This window comes from Panthera pardus, unplaced genomic scaffold (genome assembly GCF_024362965.1).
Source record: "Panthera pardus isolate Hobbes unplaced genomic scaffold, ASM2436296v1 HiC_scaffold_20, whole genome shotgun sequence".
NCBI classification, from domain to species: domain Eukaryota; kingdom Metazoa; phylum Chordata; class Mammalia; order Carnivora; family Felidae; genus Panthera; species Panthera pardus.
Genome location: NW_026526766.1, coordinates 83,437,677 through 83,464,862, shown reverse-complemented (window position 1 = coordinate 83,464,862; position 27,186 = coordinate 83,437,677). Strand labels below are relative to the sequence as shown.

Sequence of the window (27,186 nt, the reverse complement as noted above, 5' to 3'; positions counted from 1 at the left end):
TCTGGAAGTCGTTTGCGGAGACCGCGAGCGGGCGCATGCGCACGGCAGGCCCGCCCCGCACGCAGCCACTTCCGGAGCGCTGGTGGAGGTGCGGTTCCGGGTCGCTGCTTTGCTAGCCGGCCGGCCGTGGGGGCTGGTGACGCGGGCCGGCGTTCGCGAGAGGTCCCGGAGGCGGGGCTCTGCCGGCTGCCCAGAGAGCGGCAGGTGCGCGGGCGGGGGCTGGAAATGCCAGCAGACCCCTCATTTTCCCGGTGGCCCCGGTCTGCCCCCAGAGCGGCCCGGACGGGGTTGCCCAAGACCCAAGGCGGGGGGCGGTGCCAGGGTTCTGAAAGGGCGGGGGTGGGGGCACAGGGGCTGCCGGGCCTGGGAGTCTGGAGCCCATAAGTTTCAGGATTCCCCCCTGAGCGACCTTGGACAAGTCACTCCTCTCTGGGTCTCAGTTTCCTTGCTGTCAAATGGGAGAGACGTTTGGGTCCCTCTTTTCTCTGACAGTCCAAACGCAGGTTCTCGAAGGAGCCTGAATGAGTGGGATCCAGACTCCCTTGGCAAGTTACCTGCCTGCCTCCCTGGGCGTTAGGCCGCTGTCTTTTACCCAATTTAGCCATTCTTTTTCTCAGCGACGTTCTTAGTGTAAGTCAAGTCTCTGTGACTGGACGGCCCCCGGTGTGGCCAGGTAAACAATGTGTGACTGCCAGAATCAACTGAGAAATAAATACCCTGGGAAACCTTAATTTCTTTCATTCAAGTTGGTTTTGCTTAGGGCTCCCAAGGTGAAGTGAATTTAGGCACCAGTGAGAGATTCTATTCTTTGTGCCTGTTAGTGCAGGTCTTGGAAAGATCACAAATGCAAAGGAGACCAGGGTGAAGGAAGGGCGCCCACTGAGGATTGTTGCAGTGACAGATTCTCCCCTCTGTCCCCTTGTTAATCCTCCCTGTCTCCTCTTCCATTTCCCCCCCAACATTTTAGCCTTACACTTGAAATACCCAACGCGTTTTATCTTTGTTTTCATGCAGGACAGAATGCTTTGACCTCCAAGCTGTTTTAAATCTGGCAGATAAGCCAGGTGAGTAGGTGGTTTACAGACATTGAAGAGTTGTACAGACTTAAATGGATAATCTGAAGTGCTCAGAAGTCATTTGTAGACCTTAGAACAGAGCTTAGGTATCCTCCACAAAACATGGATATAAGTCAAGGTTGGAACCGGAATATTAGTGTTTCATACCACACCGGGAGGAAAAAACACTTGAATCTCGTGTAAAACATTCTTAAGAAGAAACCGATTTCAGGTCATTTTTTTTAATGTTTATTTATTTTTGAGAGAGAGAGAAAGCAGAGAGTGTGCAGGGGCAGGGAGGGGCAGAGAGAGAGAGAAAGACACAGAATCTGAAGCAGGCTCCAGGCTCTGAGCTGTCAGCACAGAGCCTGACACGGGGCTCAAACTCACAAACCGTGAGATCATGCCCTGAGCCGAAGTCGGACGTTCAACCGACTGAGCCACCCAGGCGCCCCTGATTTCAGGTCATTTTAATCACCCTTAAAGAGAACCATGCAGCATTTCCAGGAAATGTGTAAAGGCATCTGGTGCTTTATAGTATAGTTGTCTGGCTTGCGGGGTTTTTTTTCTAGGTTGTCGGCTTTTTCTAGTGAACAGCTGATTGCAAACCATCTTAGAACATTAGAATGTTACACCTTTATCCCCATGTTGAGTTACATATTTCTGTCGTCATCTTAAAAAAAAAAAAAAGTAAACTGTAGTTAAACTTAATATTGGGGGAAGGATTCCAAGCCATGATGTGATGTTAATGTGTACTCTGGGAAATTTTACTAAAGTGTGTTATATGCCATAGCCAACGTGGTGTAATAAAGAAAGAGTAAGGACTTGTGAGTCAGAGTCCTCGGTTCAAATACCAGCCCTTCCACTTAACCACACACTCTTTGGCAGATTACCTCATCTTCTCAAGACTGGATTTCCTTACCTGTTTATGCATATGAAGTACCCAAGTGCTTTTTCAATGTTTAGCAATTGTGTTTTGTTAAATGTACATGTAAAATTAGGAAACTTAATTTTGAAACCTGAAGCTTAACATAGCAAATCAGTTGTGAAACCTCTCCTGTGTTTGACTTAGATCTCTCCTTCATCTGATTTCTAGATACTGTGTTCTGTAAGCCGTTGGCCCACATTTAAGTGGGAATGCAGCTATCTCGGATGTCTGGAACTTTTTAGGCACCAGTCTCTGAAGTCCTGGTTGCTGGCCTAAGGACTAGACTACTGTGGTGGTTTCAAAAGCTGGTCATCAGTGCAGGATAGCCACACAGCAAAAATGTTTGCAAAGCTAAAGAAGAAAATAGCAGAAGAGACTGCTGTGGCCCAGAGGCCAGGAGGTGCTACTCGGATCCCACGGTCAGTGAGCAAGGAATCGGTTGCCTCTATGGGAGCCGACTCAGGAGATGACTTTGTAAGTATCTTCTCTAGTTTCTAATATTTGGCACAGTCTTGATACATTTTTAAATAATTCAGAGAATCCTAAGGACACCTGGATGTTCTTTTAAATATTTTTTTTAAATTGCAAGATTATGTGTGGTTTATATCTGATTCTTCTTACTCTAAGGTGCTTTCTGTTTCTTTTTTCGTAATTTTTTCAAGTCCCTTTTCGTATTCTCTACAATGTCCTCTTATACTCTTTTTATACCTTGTGCATCTTGTTTTATATTTTATTTCTCAAAAAGACTTGGCTTATTGTCACCGCAGACAGGTATCCTTTAAGTCATTGTTGCTTAACGTGGTTTGTGAGTTACGGTGTGGAGTTAGCCAGAGTGCACTATTTTATGGGGAAAGTTGATGAAAAGATGACACCGATGACTGCAGTATGTCCCTTATTTGTAAAGTGTCTTTGTTTTTGGAAAGATTTCAAAAAAATGAAGATGCTCTTGTGTTAGGTAGATGTCAAGCCTTAGGACTGGAAGTGTGTTTTTGGCATATGATAGGATCCTCTTTAGGTCAGATAACTTCTTTAAAAATTATTTATAATGCTTGACATACATGTAAAAGAATGTATGTAATATAAATGTAAAGTATAAAACATAAAAATAAAATGAATGCTTGTTAAGTTGCCACCTATCCAAAGAAATAGAACATTATGGGTACTGTTGAAGCCACTTGTATGTTCCTTCCCAGTTCCCTTTCTTCCTTCCTGCCCTCCAAATAACCCCATCCTAAATTTTGTATATATCATTCTCTTGACTTTTAAAATGTCCTTCAGGATATGTACATATTTATATTTTTTTATATGTACATATTTATAAATAGTTTGTTTAATGTTGCATATTTGTGAACTTTATAAAACTGGTATGCCTTAGTCTTCTTGAACTTACTTTTTTTTTTTTTTAAATTCACCTTGTTTCCAGTGAAGCTGTGTTCCATGAAGCTGTGATTCATTTGTTTGAGACTCAGCATTTGACAAGGCCACAATTTATCTCTGTGTTTTCCTGATTATAGACACTTGAGTTGTTTCCATGGTCATATGAGTCTTCTTTCTCCTTTCTTATACGACCTGTCCTGGCTCAGATTACATGGCGAAAGCTATTAGGTTATTGGGATGGAACAATAAGATTACCATATCTAAATTATTGGCTGCTATATTTACCAGGAAATATAATGCACATTTGATCCCCAGGCTGAAGGATATAGTTCCAATGCTGAGTTCTGTGGCAGAAGTACCTGCTTTACCTTCATGGTAACATGCTAAACGAAGTCTTTCATCTTGAAGGTATACCAGTTATAGATATTGGTCTGAATTCAGGAAATACTTTCCTTTGAGACTTCTAAATAATCTATTTGAAGTTAGTGTGTACACATTTTTTAATTTTTTTTTTTTTTTGAGAGAGAACATACAAGTTGGGGAGGGGCAGAGAAAGGGGGACAGAGGATCTGAAGTGGGCTCTGTGCTGACAGCAGAGAGTCTGATGTGAGACTTGAACTCCGGAACCATGAGATCATGACCTGAGCTGGAGTCAGATGCTTAACTAAGTAAGCCACCCAGGAGTCCTGACTGTGTGTGCATTTTGATCTTCACTCCCCATCTCCAGGCCTGTGTATCCCACTGCATACATTTCTCCAACGAGATGTTTTTCCTCTAGTGTCTCAAATTCTTTTTTTTTTTTAAAGAGAGAGAGTGTACACAAGTGGGGAAGGGGCAGAGGGAGAAAGAGAGAATCTCAAGCAGGCTCCACAGTCAGTGAGGCGCTCAGTGCCGTACTTGGTCCCACAACCCTGGGATCATGACCTGGGTCAAAATCAAGAATTGGACACTGAACCGACTGAGCCATCCAGGTGCCCCTAGTGTCTCAAACTCTAAAAAAAATTTGTTTAATGTTTACTTCTTTTTTTGAGAGAGATAGACACAATGTGAACAGGGGAGGGACAGAGAGAGTGACACAGAATCTGAAGCAGGCTCCAGGCCCTGAGGTGTCAGCCTGGAGGCCGACATGGAGCTGGAACTCTAGAACCACGATATCATGACCTGAGCCAAAGTCAGTGGCTTAACCAACTGAGCCACCCAAGCGCCCCCTAGTGTCTCAAATTCTAAAACGAACCAAATCAAATTCGTTAACTCCATCTCCAGGTGTGCACTTCCATCCCCCAAGTCACCAGTATGAAATTTTGGAAGCATTTTAGACTCTTCCCTCCATTTCTTGGCGTCCAGTCAACAAATATTGTGGCTTCCGTCTTCTAAATGTCTCAAACTTTCTCTCTTTACTCCATTGCTAATAGTACATTTACTTCCATTTTATTTCAAGCTGTCTTTCTTTCTTGGAAAAATGTGGTAGCTTATCTGGGCTCTTTGCCTCCAGTAACTCCCCAATGCAAATGTGTTCATGTCTCTCCATTGCTTGTGTGTTCATGTCTGTCCAGCTCCTCAGTGGTTTCCCCATCACCTTCACGATGAAGTGCAAACTCATAGTGCAGTAGTAAACTTTCATGGTCTTGGCACAGCTTACCTGTCCACCATCCATGTTGAAATGACTGCATTTCTGGAATGGACAACATTCCTTCATGCCTACAGATTTTTGCACTTGCTCTTTCCTCTCTCTGGAATGTCTCTTGTCTCTTCCTTTCACTCTTGAGTTCCTCTGACAGACTTGTGCATCTTTCAAAACTTTGCTTACATGTTACTTCCAGGAAGCCCCCTTGACCCAGCCTGCCCTTATCACCCCCTCTACCCTTTATCCCTCCTAGCTGAGTTTAGTCCCTTGTCTCCTACTTACCTCTGTAATAGCACCTATTGCATTGTTGGTGATTTGCTTGTCTCTCAGTAAATTGGGAGCCTTATGAAGGGCGGTAGAGAGAAGCAGTTAGAAACTCAGGTCAGGGGGTGCCTGGGTGACTCAGTCAGTTAAGTGTCTTGATCTCAGCTCTGGTCTTGATCTCAGGGTCATGAGTTCAGACCCCATGTTGGGCTTCACACTGGACACGAAGCCTACTTTAAAAAAAAAAAAAAGGTCAGCTTAAGGAGTTAGACCTGGATTTGATTCCCAGCTGCATCGTTATTATGTGACTTGAGGCAAGGTCCTATATTTTATTTCTTTGTCTTAGTTTCACATCTTAGAAACTGTACCTGTCTTGATACCATATGGTTTCACTCTTATGTGGATCCTGAGAAACTTAACAGAAACCCATGGGGGAGGGGAAGGAAAAAAAAAAAAAAGAGGTTAGAGTGGGAGAGAGCCAAAGCATAAGAGACTGTTAAAAACTGAGAACAAACTGAGGGTTGATGGGGGGTGGGAGGGAGGGGGGGGTGGGTGATGGGTATTGAGGAGGGCACCTTTTGGGATGAGCACTGGGTGTTGTATGGAAACCAATTTGACAATAAATTTCATATATTAAAATAAATAAATAAATAAATTAGTACTTAAAAAAGAAAAAAAAGAAACTGTACCTGTCTTTATTAAAATATATGTGTCGGGGTACCCAAGGTTCACCCCTAGATTCAGTTATTTACTAGGAGGGCTCACAGGGCTCTGCATGGTTTTACTCACTGCTGTCATTTATTATAGTGAAAGGATACAAAGCATAATCAACGAAAGGAAAAGGTGCGTGGGGCAAAGTCTGGAGAAAACCATGTGCAAACTTCTAAGAGTCCTCTCCCCGTATAGTTACATAGGACACACTTAATTCCCCCAGCAATGAGTTGTGACAGCACATGTAAAATAATTGTCTTTTAGGGAAGCTCATTAGAGACTCAGTGCCCAGGGATTTTATTGGAGGCCCTTCACATAGGCACCCACTGCCAACCATTTACCAAAATTCCAGACTCCCAGAAGGAAAATGGGTGTTCGGCATAAACCATATTTTTTACACAAACACAGTTAGGTACAGTGAGCCATTCTTGTCGGGTGGTGGGAACCCTTTTAAGTGTTAAGTTCCCATAGGCCAGTCCAGGGCCAGCCTTACAAGCAGACCTTGTTAAGGATTGTGATTGCAGGCCTGCAATGTTAGCTCTTATCTGCCTAGTGAATAAAACACTTAGCATAATGCCTGGCTCTTAACAGGCATTTCATAATAGTAGCTGCTTCAGCTGCTGCTGTTTTGGGTAGGGACTTTCTGTCTCACCTCTGTTCCCAATGCTTAGCACAATGCTGGGAATAGGATGTCTCACTAACAGTCATAATCATAATTTCTGCTACTAATAATAGGTGATATGTCTTAAAACTAATTATGTGCCAGTCTCTGTTTCAGGACTTGACAAGTTTTGATTTATTTAACCTTCATCAGAGCTCTGTGAGATTGATCCTGTTTGTGGTCATAGTTTACATACGAGGAAATCAGTGCACAGAGAAAGTGACTAATTGGCCCAGGTTCTTGTTTAATAAGTGGTGAGGACGGGACTTTAACCCAGGCCTTCCACCTCCAGAGACTGCTATAAACTTTACCAGGTCTCAATCAATGTTGGATTGGGCAAGTGTCTAAATATTCTAAATAAATGGATATTTAAAGTGAATTTTTCAACCACCTTTAAAGTATAAGATGGGGAAACATGACTAAAAGACTAGATGTTAGGTAATATTTTAAATTTTGTTAAGCATGATAATGGTACTGTGGTTATAAAGGAAAATGACCTTAAATTTTAGAAATGTTTTTCAAAGTATTTAGGATGAAATGTCATGTCTTATTTATAGTACCTCAGTAAAATAAAACTTAATGAAGGAAATATGGGGAAATTTTAGCAATTATTAAAGTAGGTGGAGAACATTCATGAAACCATTTTCCCTAGTCTTCTGTATTTTTAAAAATAAAAATTTTTACAATTGAAAGAAAAAAGTTACTTATTAGCAATAGTAAGCAGTATTCAAAGTAATAGGAATATTCACATATTTTAAAATAGATTGTTGGGGAAAATTGATGTCTCATTAATATATTGATTCTTGAATCCATATTACCGACTAAAGTTCTTTTTTTTTTTTTTTTTTTTAATTTTTTTTTCAACGTTTTTTATTTATTTTTGGGACAGAGAGAGACAGAGCATGAACGGGGGAGGGGCAGAGAGAGAGGGAGACACAGAATCGGAAACAGGCTCCAGGCTCCGAGCCATCAGCCCAGAACAGGCTCCAGGCTCCGAGCCATCAGCCCAGAGCCTGACGCGGGGCTCGAACTCACGGACCGTGAGATCGTGACCTGACTGAAGTCGGACGCTTAACCGACTGCGCCACCCAGGCGCCCCTACCGACTAAAGTTCTTGATGCATTTTAGGTAAAGATACTGAAACTTTTTCTTTTTCTTTTTTTTAATTTTTTTTTTTTTTTTACCGTTTATTTATTTTTGAGACAGAGAGAGAGCATGAACAGGGGAGGGGCAGAGAGAGAGGGAGACACAGAATCCGAAACAGGCTCCAGGCTCTGAGCTGTCCGCACAGAGCCCAACGCGGGGCTCGAACTCACGGACTGTGAGATCATGACCTGAGCCGAAGTCAGCCGCTTAACGGACTGAGCCACCCAGGCGCCCCTATACTGAAACTTTTTCAACGTCTGTGATCAGTTCTTTACCAGTCTTTGCTCCCTTGCTAAAGAACCTTCTCCATTTTATCCCAGGACTTTACCTTGGAAAAAATAAAGTGATTTTCTTTTTTATCACTGAAAATATATTCTTTGTATTTTATGTACTTGGTGTGATATGATCACAATGGATTTGTTTATCACTGCTTATCGCAGTACCGCATACACACACACAAACATAATCTATCTGTTTAGCATCTTCTATCTCCTTCTAGTGTTGCTTCTACTTTACAAGTAGATAGACTAGGGCCCAGGTACGTTAAGAGGCTCTTCAATGATCACGGTCAAAGTATAACCAAACCTAACATAAGACGTACTGCTTTCTGGTTCAGTACTGGGGTCTCACACTGCAGAAAACCCAAGGATGAATATGACCTCTTTTTGTGTCAATTTCAACAGGCTTCCGATGGAAGCAGCTCCAGAGAAGATCTTTCATCTCAGCTTTTGAGAAGAAATGAACAGATACGGAAGTTGGAAGCCAGACTTTCTGGTATGTCAAAGAACTCATAAAAAGCAAGCAAAGAAAACTTGCCTTGGTTAACTCTCTCTTTTTATAAAATAGCCATGTAGTATAACCTTATAGTTATGTTGACATATTTTGATATATTTCTTAGTCACATTGGAGCAATCTGTACCCTTTTTGTTCCCTCCTTTTATTAGCGTACCGAATAGTGTAAATTCAAAACTGAGTTTTAAAGTTAAAAAAAAAAAACAAACCCAACGACTTAGGTTTTTCTGCTCCTGAGGTTTCTAGCCATGGATATCAAAGGTGTTAAAAGTGTATATAGACTAGCTATGACCATCTTTTACCCGTTAGCATAGCCTACTTTCAGATGGAGAGGGGTAGGGAATAGTATTTATAGGGAATGGCCAATAGGTGAATTCTTCAGCACCAAAGAAGGTTTGGTGCTATGTGGTCACTTGCTACATATCACCTGTGTAAATGTCATTCTGGGTCTTTAGGCCACTTTTCAATGATATTCAACACCTGTATAGAAGCTGTAACTCTCATTATGTCTTTTGTGTGCAGTTTACAGTTACCACAACTTCCGTCATATCCTTGCCTGACAGGGCATGTTTGTGATAGAGTTGTGAGTTCTTATTTTGGTTTCTGCCAGTGGATACATTTTGAAAGTTTCATCCTGTGAAGTGGTCAATGGCTTCTGTGTTTCTTTTTGTCCCTTGGCCTTACCCACATTTTTTTGGAGTGAAAGCAGTAGACTACAGAATTCGCCAAATCGTATGTGAAGTATTTGTGTGTGTGAGTTACCAAGGGTCCGTAGCACAGCTCCCAGCTCCCAGCTGATCCATTATCTCATTTTGTCCTCACTGTAGCCTTATGAGGCTGAACGAGGTTAAGGTCACACAAGTAATAGTAGGTGGTAGAGCTGAGATCCAAACCCAGATTTGCTTGCTAGAGTCCATGCTCTTAACTACAGTCTTCCTTAAATTCAGTTGTGACTATCCTGTTGCGCCTGCCTGTAAGTAGTATCAGTAACAGAGGTGAAATAACATCACATTTGCTTAATGTTGGGGAGAAAGCTGTAAAATACCATGTGCCTTCCCTAATATAGAAGGAAGAATGGTTTAGGCTTGACTTAAGTTAGAGGAGGGACAGGGAAGAGAACGGACACTTAGCCCAGTTATGTCCCGAGTATTTTCCTCCGGGTTAAGTATGAATAACAACGACAACAACATAGCAGCTACCTTTTATTGAACACTGTGTATCAAGTGGTTCTGGCATGGAAAAATACCTAGTTTGTTATCTAATTAAGACATCTAAAACACTTTGTTTATTAAGTGCATTTGAAGCAGGCACAATTAATATCATTTGATAAGTAAAGAAACTAATATTTAAGATCAATAATTTGCTTAAGGTCTCAGCTAAGGACTGACAGAGTTGGGATTTGAACTAAAGCTTGCCTACTTTTCCACTATTCCATACTATCTTCTTTGGCCACCCAGGTAATTAATTCTGACTTTCACCTTTAATATGGCATAGGAAGCTCAGTTTCTGTGTAGAAAAGAAGCTGACTTTTCTAGAGAATTAAGTACTTTCATGGTAAAGACCATACTGTGGTAAGGTGTTTGCTGTCGCCCTAACCATTGTTCTCAGTTGTATGGACTGTGAGCTAGTGAGTTCCCTTTGACCTCTCCTATTGCTAATACTGGAAGGGGAAATGAAAACTGAGATTGGAAATTAAATAATGAGCAGAGCATTTCTGATGACCAGTCCAGGCCCAGTTCTTGTTCCCGATCCAGGCTGAACAAATCTGCCTGTTTGTACGCACCATTAACACCGTGGATAGTTTGTACTATACTTGTTTGCCTGTGTTGTTCATTGTTAACGGGAGGCTGTCTGCCTAGCTTTCCTTAACAGCAATGGTTTTCAGGTTGAGAAAATCATCATCATTTTCACTCATTTTTTTGTTTAATTAACTTCCTTTCCTGATGTTTGTCCATTCCTGGTATGTGCGTCACCCTCCTCACCCAAGACTATGCTGAACAGGTCCGAAACTTGCAGAAGATAAAAGAGAAGCTTGAAATTGCGTTAGAAAAACACCAGGATTGTACGTATTTTTTTCCTGCTTTTTTTTCAATCTTCTTAGGGTTTATATTTTTTTTTAAATGAAACAGTAGCATATGGATAAGTTTGTCCTTCGTCATAACTCCAATCTTTGTAAGTGTACTTCTTAATCAGGTTGATATAACATTTGTCTGATATTTATAAACATACAGTTCCTATTTCTGTTACATGATGGGCATGCTTCTTAGGAGAAGGTCATCGTGTGTATCAGCTTGTCTTCATCCAGCGTATTGGCTGCCCTTAGATTTTAGTAAAATAGTGTGCCTGGCCCTTCGGCCTAGATTAGGAGACTGGTTTGAGCTGTAGCTTCATGCTGCTGCATTCAGTAATGGGGGGATATCTTAAGCTGTCATCACTCCTCCAACAATGGTACATATTGTTTAGTCTATCCTAACTTATATGTTCTCCTTTGGATTCAAGCCAAGAAAGATGCGAACAGAAATAGAAAGTTATTTTCTGTTGATGTAATATATACTAAAAAATTTTTAAAGGAAAACAAAGTGGAAGAAGGTTTTCTTCGTTTTGCTAATTTTTATTTTTAATTCTGAGAAAGTGGTAGTAATCATCACTTAACAAAGGCATTATTGTTTTCTGGCAACCTACTCAACTCATGTTCTGTCATTGTGACATTGAAAAAGTTACCTCTTGGCATCTTCCTAAATGTATATATGTGCTTATTACAAAAACAAAACAATAGAAAGCAAAAAATAATAATAATAATAATAATAATAATAATAATAATAATCCCAGCAACAAAAACAACAACTGTGGTCCAAAAGATTCTGGGAAAGTTGAGATGGATCAGGTTTTTCCCAGTCTCATTATTCACTTACGTGACCTAGATCTTTTTTGTTAGGTGACAGTTGTAATCACTGGGCTATTTGTCATGCCGTTTCTGAAATATTTCCATATCTCAAATAGAGCCTCTTTGTTAACAGCTTCCATGCGGAAATTTCAAGAGCAGAATGAGACATTCCAAGCCAACAGAGCCAAAATGGCAGAAGGACTGGCTTTGGCATTAGCCAGAAAGGACCAGGTATTTTATATGTGACGCCCAAGACTGGTGGAAAGATTTCACTTCGTGACATGATTTCAAAAATCATGAAATAAACCTGGTAGAAAATATTTATAGTCTAGGAGAGAAGTTGTAATCATGAAATGCATCCAGAATGTGAGAATGCATCCAGAATATCATCCTATCATTCTGTGTAGCTTTGTAAAAGGGAGAGGGAAATCATGTGTCCTAATCTGGTGGCATATCCCAAGAAAAGGAAAACGGTCTCTGTCCTCTAAAAACCCTGTCTCAAAGCCTAGTCCCCAAATATGATAAATCGTGGAAAATGCTATCAAGCTAGCCAGCTTCTATGATGTACATAGTTCTTAACAACCTCTCTTCCCCAGTTTCTTCAACCCCAGTGAGCTAGACAGAAAAGAACTCCTGTAATCTCACTAGAACCATTCATTGACAGAGGCTGGAATAAGAAAGGAAAATAGTACTATTACTAACTGTTACAATAATTATGAAGAGTATTTCATTTAGTGGCATTTTAAGATAAACATCAAGATATTATGATAATCTTGATTTATTAAGACAGGGTCAATTTATGATGTTTCACTTAAGAAAATATATAATTCATCTACAGTAGGTGGGTGGTTGGCTTGTTGGTTGGTTTTAAAGTGAGTATCCATCATCTGGGACATTTGCTAGCCAGAAAAAGACCTCATTCCCAATACTTAGTGGATAACTATGGTATGAATGTATATAAATGAAGAAATCACCTAAAATTGGTGGACTCTGGTTGTAGACAGTTGGAATATGGCTTTTTATACAAATGGTTATTTTTACTCCTGTTCTCTGATTTGTGAATAAGGGGCATAATCCTTTTACCTTTAACTTATGCCTTATACCAAACACCATAAAACATACTGGTAAAATCAAGATAAGAAGGAAAATAATGATTAGGGGCTGGTGAAGACTGTCCCCCTCAACTTCAGTAAATTAATTTCTAAACATCAGTTATAGAGTTACCAACTCAGCCGGTCCCAGCTGCCCACTCCCAAGAAATAATAACAATACTCATGGAAAAACACGTAGGAGTAAACTGAAAAGCTGCATCAGAACACCACATTACAGCTTTGTTTGGTGCTCTACTTAGTAAAAATCTGCAGGCTTGTATTTGTGTTCTAGAATTTTTTATCAAATTCATTTTCTTCTCCTTTTAGGACTCTTGGCTTTCTTAATACTAAGCCAACTTTATGGGATTTTTTTTTAATTTGCTGTTTTGGTTGGTTGCTTGCTTGTTTTTCAGGGGGAATTAGGTGGTTTTGCTTTCTGAAAATCTTTGTTACTGATAGTCTTCCCTGGAAACTGTACTTTTTTTGTTGTTTTGTTTTAGGAATGGTCAGAAAAAATGGATCAGCTTGAAAAGGTTAGTTCATCTTTTACTTTTGTCTCATTATGAATGTTGGCTTCTTGGGGCTTAGAAAATGGTTTCTCCAGTACCCAGTGTACAGATTGCTCTACCACCTCTTGGACTCAAGGTCCTGGACAATTAGACACTAACTTGAAAAGCTCATGCGTTCTCCTTTCTGGATGGGCATGCTGGATATCTTTTGTTTTCCCCTCGCAATATCCGCTCCACCCCTCTCTTACCTTTCTCTGTGTACCTGAAGGCTGTTAGAAACTGCATCAGCAGGGCTCCTTTGCCCTCTGGCTTCCGATTGGGTTCTGCCAGTGGGGAACTCCAAAAGACCGACGGGCAGAAGAAGAGTGTGGTCGGAAGGCTTTTATTCCCCCAGCCTTCTCCATGTGGGATCCATCCAGGTTGGTTGCATCCCATGACCAAAGGTCACAGCTTCAGTTGGATATCCCGGGGTCTCTTGGAATCTCCTCATCCCTTTGCCCCTTCATGCCCAACTGTTACTAGCGCATTATCTCTTTGGGTTTTCTTATCCCACCCACAGCTTTGAAAAGTCCCTTTATTAAACTCCTCTCAAAATACCCCATTTGCGACTGCCATATGTTTCCGACTGGGGCCCTAACTGGCACTGTGGTAACATTAGGAATTCTTTTTGAAGAGGCAGTGAGAAGGAGGGCATTTTTCAAGGCTCAGCATTAAGTAGATAAGAGCACTTCTTGACTAAACACAGATGAGGAAAATTGATTACTTTAGCACCATAGCTTGTGTAACACTGTGTAGGTGCTTAACGTAATGTATTCCTGGCTCCCAAACATGAACAGGAAGATGAAGCTTCAAGCCTACAGTTAGAAAAACATTTTAATTTCAAAATCAGCCCCCTCAGCCCAAATTATATGCCGCTACCTAATTCGTTTTTTTGTTTTCATTGAATACTCCTAAGTTACTCTTCGTGGTAGAAAAATTATTTCTTAGACTGATTGATTCAGTTGCACAATATATTTACTGTTTATTTTATTAAACAGGTGAGTTTTATTGTTGCTACATTCTCAGGAGAAAACACCAAGTTAAACCAGCAGTTTCGTGTTTCTGTTCTGTAGAAATCTGATTATCAAGCTATCAGTTAAAAAATGCTTGACCAGAATGCCTGGGTGGCTCAGTCAGTTAAGCTTCCGACTTGGGCTCAGGTCATGATTTCACAGTTCATGGGTTCGAGCCCCGAGTTGGGCTCTGTGCTGACAGCTCAGAGCCTGGAGCCTGCTTCAGATTCTGTCTCCCTCCCTCTACCCCTCCCCCTGTCACACTCTGTCTCTTTCTCAAAAATATATGTTAAAAAAAATCTGAACATGGTATGAATGATAGTTTTCTTAAATATGGAGGTATGGGTTAGGTTCAAGTGTTCTAAACTCCAAAGATTGTAGCAATTAAAATTCTCGTTGATTTCTTTTTAAATTATGGTACAGGGAGATACATGTAGGACTGAACTAAATAAAACCTACTTCTGCTCACTGGGGCGAGCCCCTACCCCCACTACTCCCCCGCCCAAGGAGGGATTGAGAAATATTTTAGACCCAGAAAGAGCAATGAGACATCTATGTAGGTCTTTGAAGCCTGTAATTTTTGGAAATGTTATTTTTAGACTGTTTTGATTTCTTTTCAATCAGGAATTGGAAACTGCAGCGGCAGGGTTTGTCCTTAAGAGAATCTATCTTGGGAAGCTGTTATTTAGTAGATTGTAACCTGCTGACACCAGTCACAGTCATGTCTAACTTTTGTTGATGTCCTAACTGAAATTGCTAACTGATTCCAGTTCTACTTAAATGCATCTCATTTTTTCAGAGTATTCAGCCTTACTCTAGTGATTCACACCATTCAGCCAGTTCACTATGTCACTTGAAAATAGATGTGTAACATGGATATCTGTAATTTCTTTTTTTTTTTAATTTTGTTAACTTTTTTTTTGAGACAGAGAGAGACAGAGCATGAATGGGGGAGGGTCAGAGAGAGAGGGAGACACAGGATCTGAAACAGGCTCCAGGCTCTGAGCTGTCAGCACACAGCCCGACACGGGGATCGAACTCACGGACCGAGAGATCATGACCTGAACCGAAGTCGGATGCTTAACCGACTGAGCCATCCAGGTGCCCCTCTATAATTCCTGATCAAACTTAAGAACTTTAAAGTGTTAAGTAATGGTTGCTCTTGTTCCCTTTATTCACAGGTGTCATTTAAAACATTTGTTTTTGGGGGGCACCTGGCTGGCTTAGAGCGTGTAACTCTGGATCTCGGGGTCATGAGTTTGAGCCCAATACTGGCTGTAAAGTTTACTTAAAAAAAGAAGAAGAATTTTTTTTAAAAAAAATATTTATTTTTAACTTAAATTTGTAGATAAGGCCATTTTGGTCCTATCACTGTAAAGCTTACCATTATCTAAAATTGTCTACTGACAAGAGTTTTTTTTAATGGTGTTTATTTATTAAGGATTTTGCTGAGGGTACTTGGCCGGCTCAGTCGGAGGAGGGTGTGACTCTTTATCTCGGAGTCACAAGTTTTAGCTCCATGTTGGGTATAGAGAATACTTAAAATCTTAGGGGGAAAAAAAATCTCCCGAATAAAAATAAAAACATTGTGTAGATTAAAAAAAAAAATCTGCATATTGCCTGAGATGATGTCTTCTTCCTCTAAATAGGAGAAAAGGTTTCTGACAGCTCAGTTACAGGAAATGAAGAACCAGAGTTTGAATCTTTTCCAAAGGAGGGATGAAATGGATGAATTAGAGGGGTTCCAGCAGCAGGAACTAAGTAAAGTAAAGCACATGGTACGCATTTTTGTTTTCATAGCTAAATACTGAATAGATGATTAATTACTCTGGTTTTACTAGTCCTCACTCTCTAATGACTGAGAAACATACCCTAGTAGTCTTTGATATTAGTCATATTTGTATGTTTTTCAATTTATTATAATGGGAAAGTTCTGTAGAAATGTGTTCCCTTTCTCTTTCTTTTTTTACTACTGGGTATTTAAATCCCCTTATAAGCTCACAAAAATGTTATAAAAGTTTGGCTTGTTGATCCCTATTTTTAAAAATATGTCTTAGTAGTATTTCTTCGTAGTGGCCTAATGAAACTTTATATCTTTGTATCAGCTTTTAAAAAAAGAGGAAAGTCTGGGGAAAATGGAGAAAGAGTTGGAGGCGCGAACCAGAGAACTTACTCACGTCCAAGAAGAGTTGATGACCTCCAATCAGATGTCTTCAGAGTTAAGCCAGAAGCTAGAAGAATTGCAGAGACACTACTCAGCGCTGGAAGAACAGAGGTTCTTGCTTGGTCTGTGGGGCCCATGGGAAGCGGTGTTAGTGTAGCTCTGGCTATAGCTCGCCTGCCTTTCCCCACTATTCATTGCAACACTTTCTGATCTCAGTTCTGGCAAAGGCTTCTGGATTGTCCTTACCAGCCCAGGGCTCAGGACCCTCTACCTCCCCCACCCAAAACCTTTATTCCCCTTCACCTGCCTAAGCTCAGCTTCCAAGCCTACCAAGCAATTAAGTATGTTTTTGTTTCTAAGCTATTGAGTAACCAAAGGCAGACTGGGATTTTTTGCTTAAACCTGGGTGGTTTTTTTCTCTTTGGGCTTCTACTTCAGAAAGAGCCAAGGAGTCTTCTCCATTGATAATCTTCACATGGCTAACGTTTGCAGCCCTGACATATAAAGAGCCATCTGTATTTTTCCTGTCAGAAAGTGTCCTTTAGATGAGATTTCCAAATGTGTTTATTGTCTGCTTTCTTTCAATGAAGGGATCATGTGACAGCTTCAAAAACAGGTGCAGAAAATAAGATCGCAGCCCTGGAGCAAAAGGAACAAGAGCTCCAAGTATCCATTCAGCAGCTTTCCATGGATTTGCAGAAGGTAAGTAGAGTTCTAGGAGCGGATCCAGGTTGCTAGGATTCATGAATGGGGTAGAAACTAAATCTGTCAGAACTTTCAGTCTCAGGGTGGCTGCTGAAACTTCTATTTCTCATGCTGTCTGCACTGCCCTACTTCCTGGTCTAGCCAGGGTACATTCCCATGTAAGTGGCCACATGGCTGAACAAAGGTTGCTTAACAGAAGAGGTCAGTATTGTACTGGCAGGAATTCTCAAAGCACACGATTTGATCTGCTCACATTTGTTCTAAAGTACTACATGGTGGACCTCAAGCATAAGAAGATGTAACCATCATGGATGATGGGGCCTAACGCAGTTTGTTCAAAATGATAGTCATTACACTTCATTTGTTCATTTGGCCAACATTTATTGCCTTCCTATTACAGGCGTGTGCTAAGCTTGAGACTATAAAGAAGAAGAATAAAAAATATTATTATTGACTATAGAGTAGTGTTTCTCAGTGGTATGTTTCTTCTCATCATTTTGAATAGAATAATTGTATTGTATGTTTGTCCCTTGCATTGCAGGACATTTAGCTTTCTGGCCCCTGGGTTCTTAATGCCACCAGCATCCTTCAGGCATTGACAATCCAGCCCTTCCCATCATATGACAGAACATCCCCTGGCAGGTGGTACCACAGACTCTACCCCCATCCCTTGAGAACTGCTAATCTCAAGTGCAACAAAGACTTAACAGCATCTATTTGTGTAAATAGGAGTCTTCGCATACCTACAGATACCCAAATGGAACCTGAGAGAGGTTATATACTTTGTTCAAGAATTCAAAACTAAGTCACAATAAGTGACAAAGCTGGATTCTAACCCAAGTCTTACTCCAAAAGTCATGCTTGTGCTACTGGACTTTGTTGCCTCACCCAGTAAACAGACCTTACATAAATGAATGAGTGTGATATAAGGTCTCTACCCTCAGTGAACTGAAAATCTAGAGACTTAGTGTTTTCTCTCAGGAACTTACAGTTTCATTATAGAACTCAAACCTCCTGTGACCACAAGAAAAGAAATTCTCAACTCAGCAAGTCCCAAATAAGTGACATAGGTTTTCCATTGCAAAAGATAGGCCATAGGGAGAGTATGTGTTTCCAGCACAGGAGTCAAGGAACTCTTCCTGGAGGAACTGGAATTTCAAAGATGGGTAGTACAGCAGGAGGCAGAGAAAGCAGAAGGGCACAGAACATATGGGAGTACCGGAGATAACACACAAATTTTGGGACTCAAGAGACACTTTGATATCAATTAGAACCATCTGTCCATTTCAGGGGCGGCTGGCTGGGTGGCTCAGTTGGTTGAGCGTCTGACTTCGGCTAAGGTCGTGATCTCACATTGAGCTTAGGTCCCACATCGGGCTCTGTGCTGACAGCTTAGAGACTGGAGCCTGCTTAGGATTTTGCATCTCTCTGCTCCTCCCCCACTTGCACTGTCCCCCTCTCTCTCTCTCTCTCTCTCTCTCTCTCTCAAAAATAAACAAACATTTTAAGAAATCCATCCATTTCATAATTGGAAAAACTAATTTTTTAGATTGTGGTTATACTAATAAGTTCTCTCATTCATTCTAAAAATATGATTTGGGCCTTACTGTGTGCCAGGTTCAGTGCTCTGTGCTGAGTGTTAGAAACAGTGTGATGACCTTTTGGGATGAGCACTGGGTGTTGTATGGAAATCAATTTGACAATAAACTTCATATATTGAAAAATTAAAATTAAAATTAAAAAAAAAAAGAAACAGTGTGATGAACAGGGGCGCCTGACTGGCTCAGTCAGTGGAATGTGTGGTTCTTGATCTCAGGTTGTGGGTTCAAGCCACACGGTGGGTGTAGAGATTACTTAAAAATAAAATCTTTAAAAAAAGAAACACCGTGGTGAGCAAGACAGATACCGCACTTGCCTTTGTGGAACTTCTAGTCTAGAGGGGAAGTCAGATGTTAATCGGTAATATATACATAAATATATAATTACAAACCCTGATGCATGCAGTGAAGCAAAACTACAGGATATTGTGGCATCTTTTAATGGCATCAGATTAGCCTTGGGGGTCAACAAGTATTTCCTTTGAGGAAGTAACACTTCAGCTGCGGAGGGGGAGAGACAGTGGGAGAGAATTTTAAGCAAGGAGCAGTATGAACCAGAAACCCAGAAACCTTGAGGCAGGAAAAGGATTAGCACATTCAGGGAACTGGAAGAAAGAACACAGAGGAGAATGGATTGATTTAGGAGGAAATGTTGAGTGGGCGTCCATTTAAGAAGCTCTTATACCTGTTCAGGCATAACATGGTGGCTTTGACAAGAGTGGTGGTGAAGAGAATGGACTAGACATTTTGTGAAATAGTGAGGACACTGACCTACTTGCTACTGCAATGGATGTAGAAGAGGAGCAAGAGAAAAGTTTTGGTGATGGTTTCGGGTTTCTGGAGTGATCAACTGAGTGGCTGATAAGTGTCAATCATTGAGCTAAGAGCACCAGAGGAAGGACAGTTTTATCACGAAGATCATGAGTTTGGAGTCCATTGTTTTGTTTATCGTTATTGAATAGATGTAACATTTACAAAGATAAGTAAGGTATAGAGAGTATAACAAGTCAGTGAACCCCTATGTAGCTAACCCCCGGGTTAAAAAGAGTAATATGTTTATCTTTGAGGTTCCCCATGTGCTATTCACTGTTCCATCCCATTCCTTTTTCTTTTTTTTTAATTTAATTTTTTTTAAGTTTACTTATTTGAGAGAGAGAGACAGAGTGAGGAAGGGAGGGCAGAAAGAGGGAGAGACAGAACCCCAAGCAGGCTCTGCGCTGTCAGTGCTGAGACTGATGTGAGGCTCGAACCTACAAACTGTGAGATCATGACCTGAGCCAAGATCAAGAGTAGGACGCTTAACCAACTGAACCATCCAGGCACCCCTCCTTTTTCTAAGTAAACACTGTCTAGAAACTTCCATTTGTTTTATAGAACAATGGAAGAAACTTCCATTTTGTTTTATAATTTTACCATTATTTTATCCCTAAACAGTATATATCTTCTTTTGTTTCTCATGCATGTTAAAATTATATAAATCATCGTGTAGGTATTCTTCTAAACCTTGTTTTCTGTGCTCAACATTGTATTCCTAAAAAACTTTCATATGGGTACATGCTGCTATAACTTGTTCTTTTCTCAGCTACATATTATGAAGTTACCAAAATTTATCCATCTTATTGACAGTCAACACTGGGGTATTTCTGGTCTTTTGCTCTTACATACAAGGCTGCTATGAGTTTTCATCCACCTGTGCAGGTTATTCTAGGACATATTTAAGATATGGAAGGTTTGGGGGTTTTTGGCTGGCTCAGTCAGTGGAACATGCCACACATTGGGTGTAGAGATTACAAGACCTCTTAAGGGACATCTGGATAGCTCAGTTGGTTAAGCATTCGACTTCAGCTCAGGTCATGGTCTCACAGTTCGTGAGTTCAAGCTCCTCATCAGACTCTGTGCTGACAGCACGGAGCCTGCTTGGGATTCTCTCCCTCTCTCTCTGCTCCTCCCCTCCTTGTTCTCTCTCTCTCTTTCTCCCTCTCCCTCTCTCTCCCTCTCTCTCCCTCTCTCTCCCTCTCTCTCCCTCTCTCTCCCTCTCTCTCCCTCTCTCTCCCTCTCTCTCTGTCTCTCAAAATGAACTTAAAAATATTTTTTTAAAAATTACTTTTTGTATTTGTTGCTGGCCTATAGAAATATTATTTTTGTATATTGTTTTGTACAACTTATTAGCTCTTATTAAGCTTAATAACTAACATACAGATGTTTTTTAGTTTCTTAAATAGCAGTCATCTGTGAATAATGATGGTTTTTGTTTGTTTCAAATTCTTATACTTTTATTTCTTTGTCTTTGTTATTTGTTTTCTTATTGTTGAATTGTAAGAGTTTCTTTTACATTTTGGATAGCACTTCTTTATCAGATGTGTCTTTTGCAAATATTTTCTCTAGTCTGTGGCTTGATTTCTTATTCTCTTGACATTGTCTTTAGCAGAGTAGACATTTCTAATGTTGATGAAGTCTGTTTATCAATTATTTCTTTCATGCATCACACCTTTGGTGGTATATTTAACAAATAATTGCTATCCCCATGGTCATCTAGGTTTTCTCCTTGTGTTATCTTCTATGAGTTTTATAGTTTTAAGTTTGACATTTATATCTGTGATACAATTTGAGTTAATTTTGATGAAGGTTGTAAGGTTTCTATGTCTAGATTCATTTTTTTTCATATGGATGTCCCATTTGTTCCAGCACCATTTGCTGAAGAGGCTGTCTTTGCTTTATTGTATTGCCTTTGCTTCTTTGTCAAAGATCAGTCAAGTTATTTATGGGCATCTATTTCTGGGCTCTCTATTCTGTTTCATTGATCTATTCTTTTTTTTTTTAATTTTTTTAAAAATGTTTTTATTTATTTTTGAGACAGAGAGAGACAGAGCACAAGCAGGGGAGGGGCAGAGAGAGAGAGAGAGAGACACAGAATCTGAAGCAGGCTCCAGGCTCCGAGCTGTCAGCACAGAGCCCGACGCGGGGCTCGAACTCACGGGCTGTGAGATCATGACCTGAGCTGAAGTCGGACGCTTAACCAACTGAGCCACCCAGGCGCCCCAATTTGTTCTTTTACCAATATCATCCTGTCTTGATTATTGTAGTTTCATAGTAAGTCTTGAAGTCGGGTAGCATCAGTCTTCCAATTTTGTTCTTCTCCTTCAGTATTGTGTTGGCTCTATTGTGGGTCTTTTGCATCTCCATATAAATTTTAAAATCATTTTGTTGATATCCATAAAATAACTTGCTGGGATTTTGGTTGGTATTGCATTGAATCTATAGGTCAAGTTGGGAAGAACTGATATCTTAACAGTATTGAGTCTTCCTATCCATTAAAATGGACTCTCATTCCATTTATTTAGTTCTGTTTTGTTTTTTTATTTCATCAAAGTTTTGTAGTTTTTCTCATATAGGTCTTGTACATATTTTATTAGACTTATACCTGAGTATTTCATTTTAGGGTGCTAATGTAAATGGTATTGTGTTTTTAATTTCAGATTCCACTTTTTTATTGTTGGTACATAGAAAAGCAGTTGACTTTTGTATAACAACCTTGTATCCTGCAACCATTCTATAATCACTTGTTATTTCTGGGAGGGTTTTTTTTTGCCAGTTTATTTGGATTTTCTACATTAATGATCATGTCGTCTACTAACAAAGACAGTTTTGTTTTCCTTACCAATCTGTGTACTTATATTTCCTCTTCTTGCCTTATTACATTAGCAAGGGCTTTTTTTTTTAACATTAGCAAGGACTTCTAATATAATGTTGGAAAGGACTAATGAGAGGGGACATCCTTGCCTTATACCTGATCTTAGTGGAAAAGCTTTGAGTTTCTCATCATTAAGTATAATGTTAGCTGTAACATATAAGGTGTTGGGGGCCTGAAATAAAGCAGCCAGACTGGAGGGGAGGATCCATGTAGGATATGGCACACAAGAAGACTAAACAGAAATTGTAATTGATTCTTTTTCTGTCCCTAATTTTGCCTAACACCAAAACTTGTTTGGTCTTTGGTTTTCACTATAAAGAGTCACCTATATATCTCAAGTTCATATTGATATGTAGTAGAATGAGTACAGGCTTTGGCTGCAGAAGACCTGAGTTTGAATCTTTAATTTCACAATAAGGTGTGCGCTTTTGGGCTATTTTCTAAGCTTCAGTTTCCTTATAAATGGACCAGTGAAGGGTGGTCGTAAGGACCAGGGATGATGGGAAATGCTTACTCATGTTCTGCAGACTATAGCTGCCACTGCTGCACTCTGCTATACTTTCTGATTATTGCATTATTAGTAAGAGACCCCTCATGATTGGTCATCATGGCCAAACTGTTTTTTCTTTCTCTCTGTCCCTCTGGCCAGACATCTGAGTCACAGACGTGGGAGTTGTCTTTACCTCTTTTCCCGGCTTTATGGTCATGCCGAACTTGTCCGGCACCTCTTTGCATGTGCTGTTCTTTACCCAGAATGCTTGTTCCTCTTTCACCCCCCTTCTACCTGATCTGGATACGCCTGATGTGATTTCCCCCGTTAATCCCTCCTTTCTCTGATATCTCATAGCACCTTATATGTCCCTCTGTTGCAGTATGATTGTATTGTTTTATAATTGATTGCATGTGTATGTGTCTTCACCACCAGCCACCATCTGTGGATCAGGAACTGTGTCTGGTTGTATCCTCAGAAGGCAACATACGGTATAGACTTGATAAAAGTTTATTGAACTATGGAACCTTGAATCCGTGCTTCAGACTTCTCCTCTACTACCTATGCCATCACCCCTGTGAGAATGTAGAATGGCAAGTGTTTCTTCCTAAAACGCTAAGCCCAAGTTGCTACATTTTATTCTGAGGAGAGATTGACTGGGTTCCAAGCTGAACACGAAAGTCTGTAGCTTGAAATGGAGCAACAGAAGCATTAAGTAGGGGATTTTGAGGAAGCAGAGTATCCGTGAGGATGTACAAGTCTTCATAGTAAGATGTTGATGCTGTACGAACTTTTTTTGAAGAGAGGAGAATGGGCAACCTCAGTGAATACAAGGACCACTAGGGATCTAAGAACTTGTGTGTTCAAAGTTTCCTGGATCCTCTGTTGAACCAAGTCCCAACCCGTTGCCACCACCACTAACTACCATCATTGCTAAAGGGATAGACTGAAAAGGGGATAGCTGTTGGTTTGGGGCTAGGGTGTGAGATGCACAATGGATCTGCCCTGGTCCCTGTGCTGGGAGGCCAGGGTGAAAGTCATCCTGTGTTTTAGAAGTTCTCTCTTAGGCCTTCATTAAGGCAGCTATGTTGGCATCATTACTCCTTCATCCAGCCCCATGTGTCCAGAAACATTGTTCTCTTTGGTCGTTTGTAGAGCTTATGGGGTCCTTCTTGAGTGGGATTAGCTCTGCCAAGTTTGGCGTGTGAGCTAAAGTTGTTGTGGGCCCTATTGGACTCTAGATTAATAGGATTAAACGTGTGCTTGATGAGAGTAAAAGGTTGTACATCATGACAGTATAATCTGATTGTCTTAAAAAGGAGGCGCATCTTCTCAGCGTCCTGGGTGATTCCACTAAGGGAATAGCCTTGTTCCTTCCCGCATTGTCAGTTGCTTACGTTGAATGAACGATTGATTACCTCTTGTGGTGCTCAGTCTGAACCAGTGCCTGGGTGGTGCTGGCTCCTGATCTTGCATCTTCTGTGTCCCTTTTCAAGGAAGATATCTTGGCTGTTTGTTCTTCTGAGAGGCAGTTGAGAACAGAGTTTCGGGGAAACGTAATGATCCAAGAGGAGACAGGAAGTGGGAGAGGGGTCATAGAGTAACGTAATCTCTGCTTTCACTTGCAGGCCACTGCCGATACTCAAGAAAAAGAAAAACTCATCACACACTTGCAGGAGAAAGTCTCATCCTTGGAGAAGAGACTAGAGCAGAACCTGTCAGGAGAAGAACACGTGCACGAGCTCCTGAAAGAGGTAGCTGGCTCTGTTAGGGCAGCCACTGCTGGGAAGGGAATGGTAACACCGGAGATTTCATGCAGTCACAGAGCTGCAGGGCCAGAGTCCACAAGCAGCCGGGTGGGAGAGCGCTCCCTCCAACTTTTGATTGTCCTGCTTCCAGCAAAAACAGCCCTGTAACCCATGTGTACCATGTTTTCCTCAGAAAAGGGAGTGCTTCATTCAGAGATGCTTGTGAATGAACAGCATCCCTCCCAATCGCCAATAAACTCCACCGGTGATATATGCCACTTGGGCTATCTTATCTTACCGCCCTGTTCTCTTCCACCCTTTTGTACTTTCCGGTGGCCAAGGAAAATTTTTACCATCTGCCTGTGGTGTGAACAAGAATGACCTTCAGCAGTGAGGGGACTCTCCTTCGCTGAGGGAGGCTGTTGAGCGGACTGGCCTTTTGCCCAGTGGTGTAGGTGAACTCACATTCTCATCAGGCCTGAGCCCACTGTCTGCCCATATCCTACCCCTCCTTCCCTTTGTATCCCAGTGACTGGCCTCACCATGACAAAGGTGGCACGGCCAAGACCTTGGGCCCAGATTAGACCCTCCCTGTCTGTCTGCACTTAGTTTCAACTAAATATCTCCATCTCCACTGCCACCGTCGTCCTTCAGGGGTTCCAATTGCTCTAGCTGAGTTCATATCGGAAGTCTCCAGCCTGCCCTACCCAAAATAAGTCTGTCCTTCACCCCTGACAGTCTTCCACGCTCCCTGCCTAACTGATATTCCTGACTGCCTCATTCCCTTAACCATTTTCCCCAGCTCCCCTACAGTCTACAAGTGTGTATACCCTGGGTTCTGGAGTGTATTGATTTCTAGAATCAGACTGTGTAGGTTTGTGTCTTGCCTGTTCTACTTACCAGTTTGTGAGCAAGTAACTTAATCTCTTTGTGTTTGTTTTCTCCTCTTTGAAATAGGGTTGATAATTGTACCAAAGAAATAGAATTGTTGTTAGGGTTCAAGGAGTTACAGTATGTGAAGTGCTCAGAATGAAGCTCTAGAACATAAGTCTCAGTGTATTTCAGCTGGTAATATTATAATCATTATTGTTGTGCCATCATCATCATTATAAAGCTTAGTGTGCATAGGAGTTACTTGGGGAGTTTTTTTAAAGTGTATATTCCCACCCACAGATAGCCTGTTTTCAGTAGGCCAGGTGTAAACCTCCAAGTTTAACAGCCAGGTACCCCTCCGCCAATCAAGTTAGTCTAATGCCAGTGTTTGGACAGCCCCACTTTAAAATATATTGCCTACAGGGGTGCCTGGGTGGCTCAAGGTTGGTTAAGCATCTGACTTCAGTTCAGGTCACGATCTCATGGTTTGTGAGTTCGAGCCCCACATTGGGCTCTCTGCTGTCAGCACAGAGCCTGCTTCGGATCCTGTGTCCCCCTCTCTGCAGCTCGTTCTCTCTCAAAATACATAAATACACTTAAAAAAAAATACATTGCCTGCAAAATTAAATTCAGTCTCCTTTCTGCAGCATAAAAAGCTTCTCATGATCTGGTCCTTTGCCTGACTTTCTCGTTTTGTTTCTTGACCTGAATCCACCATTGCTTTAGCTTTTTGGAAGTTGTAGTTCCCTGAGTGTCCCAGGCTATTTCACTGACCTTCCCTCTGCCTGGGTGCTCCCTCCCACCCCTGGCCACCTGTGAATTAGGAAGCCACCCACTTTCCTGAGGCGGCGAGTATCCTGCACAGGGCACCTCTGTGGGTACTTACTGCACTCTGTAATCTTTTTGTTAGTCTTTTGCCCCAGCCTCAAGGACTAAGGACTGTGTCAAATTTATTGCATACTTTTTTTTATTAAATTTTAATGCTTATTTTTGAGAGAGAGAGAGAGAGAGCACGAGCTGGGGAGGGGCAGAGAGAGAGAGAGAGGGAGACACAAAATCCGAAGCAGGCTCCAGGCTCTGAGCTGTCAGCACAGAGCTCGACACAGGGCTTGAACTCGGGAACAGTGAGATCATGACCTAGGCCAAAGTCGGATGCTTAACTGAGCCACCCAGGCGCCCCTCTGTGTATACTTTATGTAATGTGAAATTTATCTCAATCAGCCCTTATTTTTGTTAATGCATTTGTGTCCTTTGTGTCTTACACAAATCACAGTATATTGTAGGTATCAGTGAGTTTTTATTCAGTGGGAAAATGACTATTTTCTTATACTCTTCCTTCAACTTACAGAAAACAGTTGCTGAGCAGAATTTGGAGGATACCAGACAGCAGCTCTTGGCAGCCAGAAGCAGCCAGGCCAAGGCCATGGACATCCTGGAGACTCGGGTACTAACCTCACTCTTAGTGATTCCCATGTCTGGGTGGTAACCTGGTTGGATGACGTGGTTGTGGGAGAATCCCCTGGGTCAGAGGTTTTCTTTTCTTTTCTTTTGTAATGTTTATTTTTGATAGAGAGACAGAGCGTGAGCAAGGAGGGGCAGAGAGAGAGGGAGACGCAGAATCTGAAGCAGGCTTCAGGCTCTGAGCTGTGAGCACAGAGCCCAACACAGGGTTCAAACCCATGAACCACAAGGTCATGACCCGAGTGGAAGTCAGACGCTCAACTGACTGAGCCACCCAAGCACCCCAGAGGTTTTCTTTTAAAGGGACTGTTTTGGATCTTACTTACACATGGTTGAGTTAGTCATTTTCTTCATTCTTGCCA

At 41.2% G+C, this 27,186-nt stretch overlaps 1 protein-coding gene across 2 annotated transcripts in view; it reads left to right on the top strand.

Moving 5' to 3' along the window:
* Positions 1–73: 73 nt before the first annotated feature.
* GOLGA1 (golgin A1) overlaps positions 74–27,186 on the top strand; it is a 48,734-nt gene continuing 21,621 nt past the window's right edge. Inside the window, exons 1-12 of one of the 2 annotated variants that reach the window (XM_019421157.2) lie at positions 74–204; positions 1,015–1,064; positions 2,152–2,457; positions 8,450–8,540; positions 10,546–10,620; positions 11,576–11,673; positions 13,034–13,066; positions 15,744–15,872; positions 16,200–16,369; positions 16,849–16,960; positions 24,371–24,496; positions 26,712–26,807. In XM_019421157.2, coding sequence (XP_019276702.2) covers positions 2,323–2,457; positions 8,450–8,540; positions 10,546–10,620; positions 11,576–11,673; positions 13,034–13,066; positions 15,744–15,872; positions 16,200–16,369; positions 16,849–16,960; positions 24,371–24,496; positions 26,712–26,807 — 1,065 coding nt within the window. In that variant the 5' untranslated portion in view covers positions 74–204; positions 1,015–1,064; positions 2,152–2,322. The remainder of the gene's footprint in view (positions 205–1,014; positions 1,065–2,151; positions 2,458–8,449; positions 8,541–10,545; positions 10,621–11,575; positions 11,674–13,033; positions 13,067–15,743; positions 15,873–16,199; positions 16,370–16,848; positions 16,961–24,370; positions 24,497–26,711; positions 26,808–27,186) is intronic. The other variant, XM_019421158.2, reaches the window with a different exon arrangement.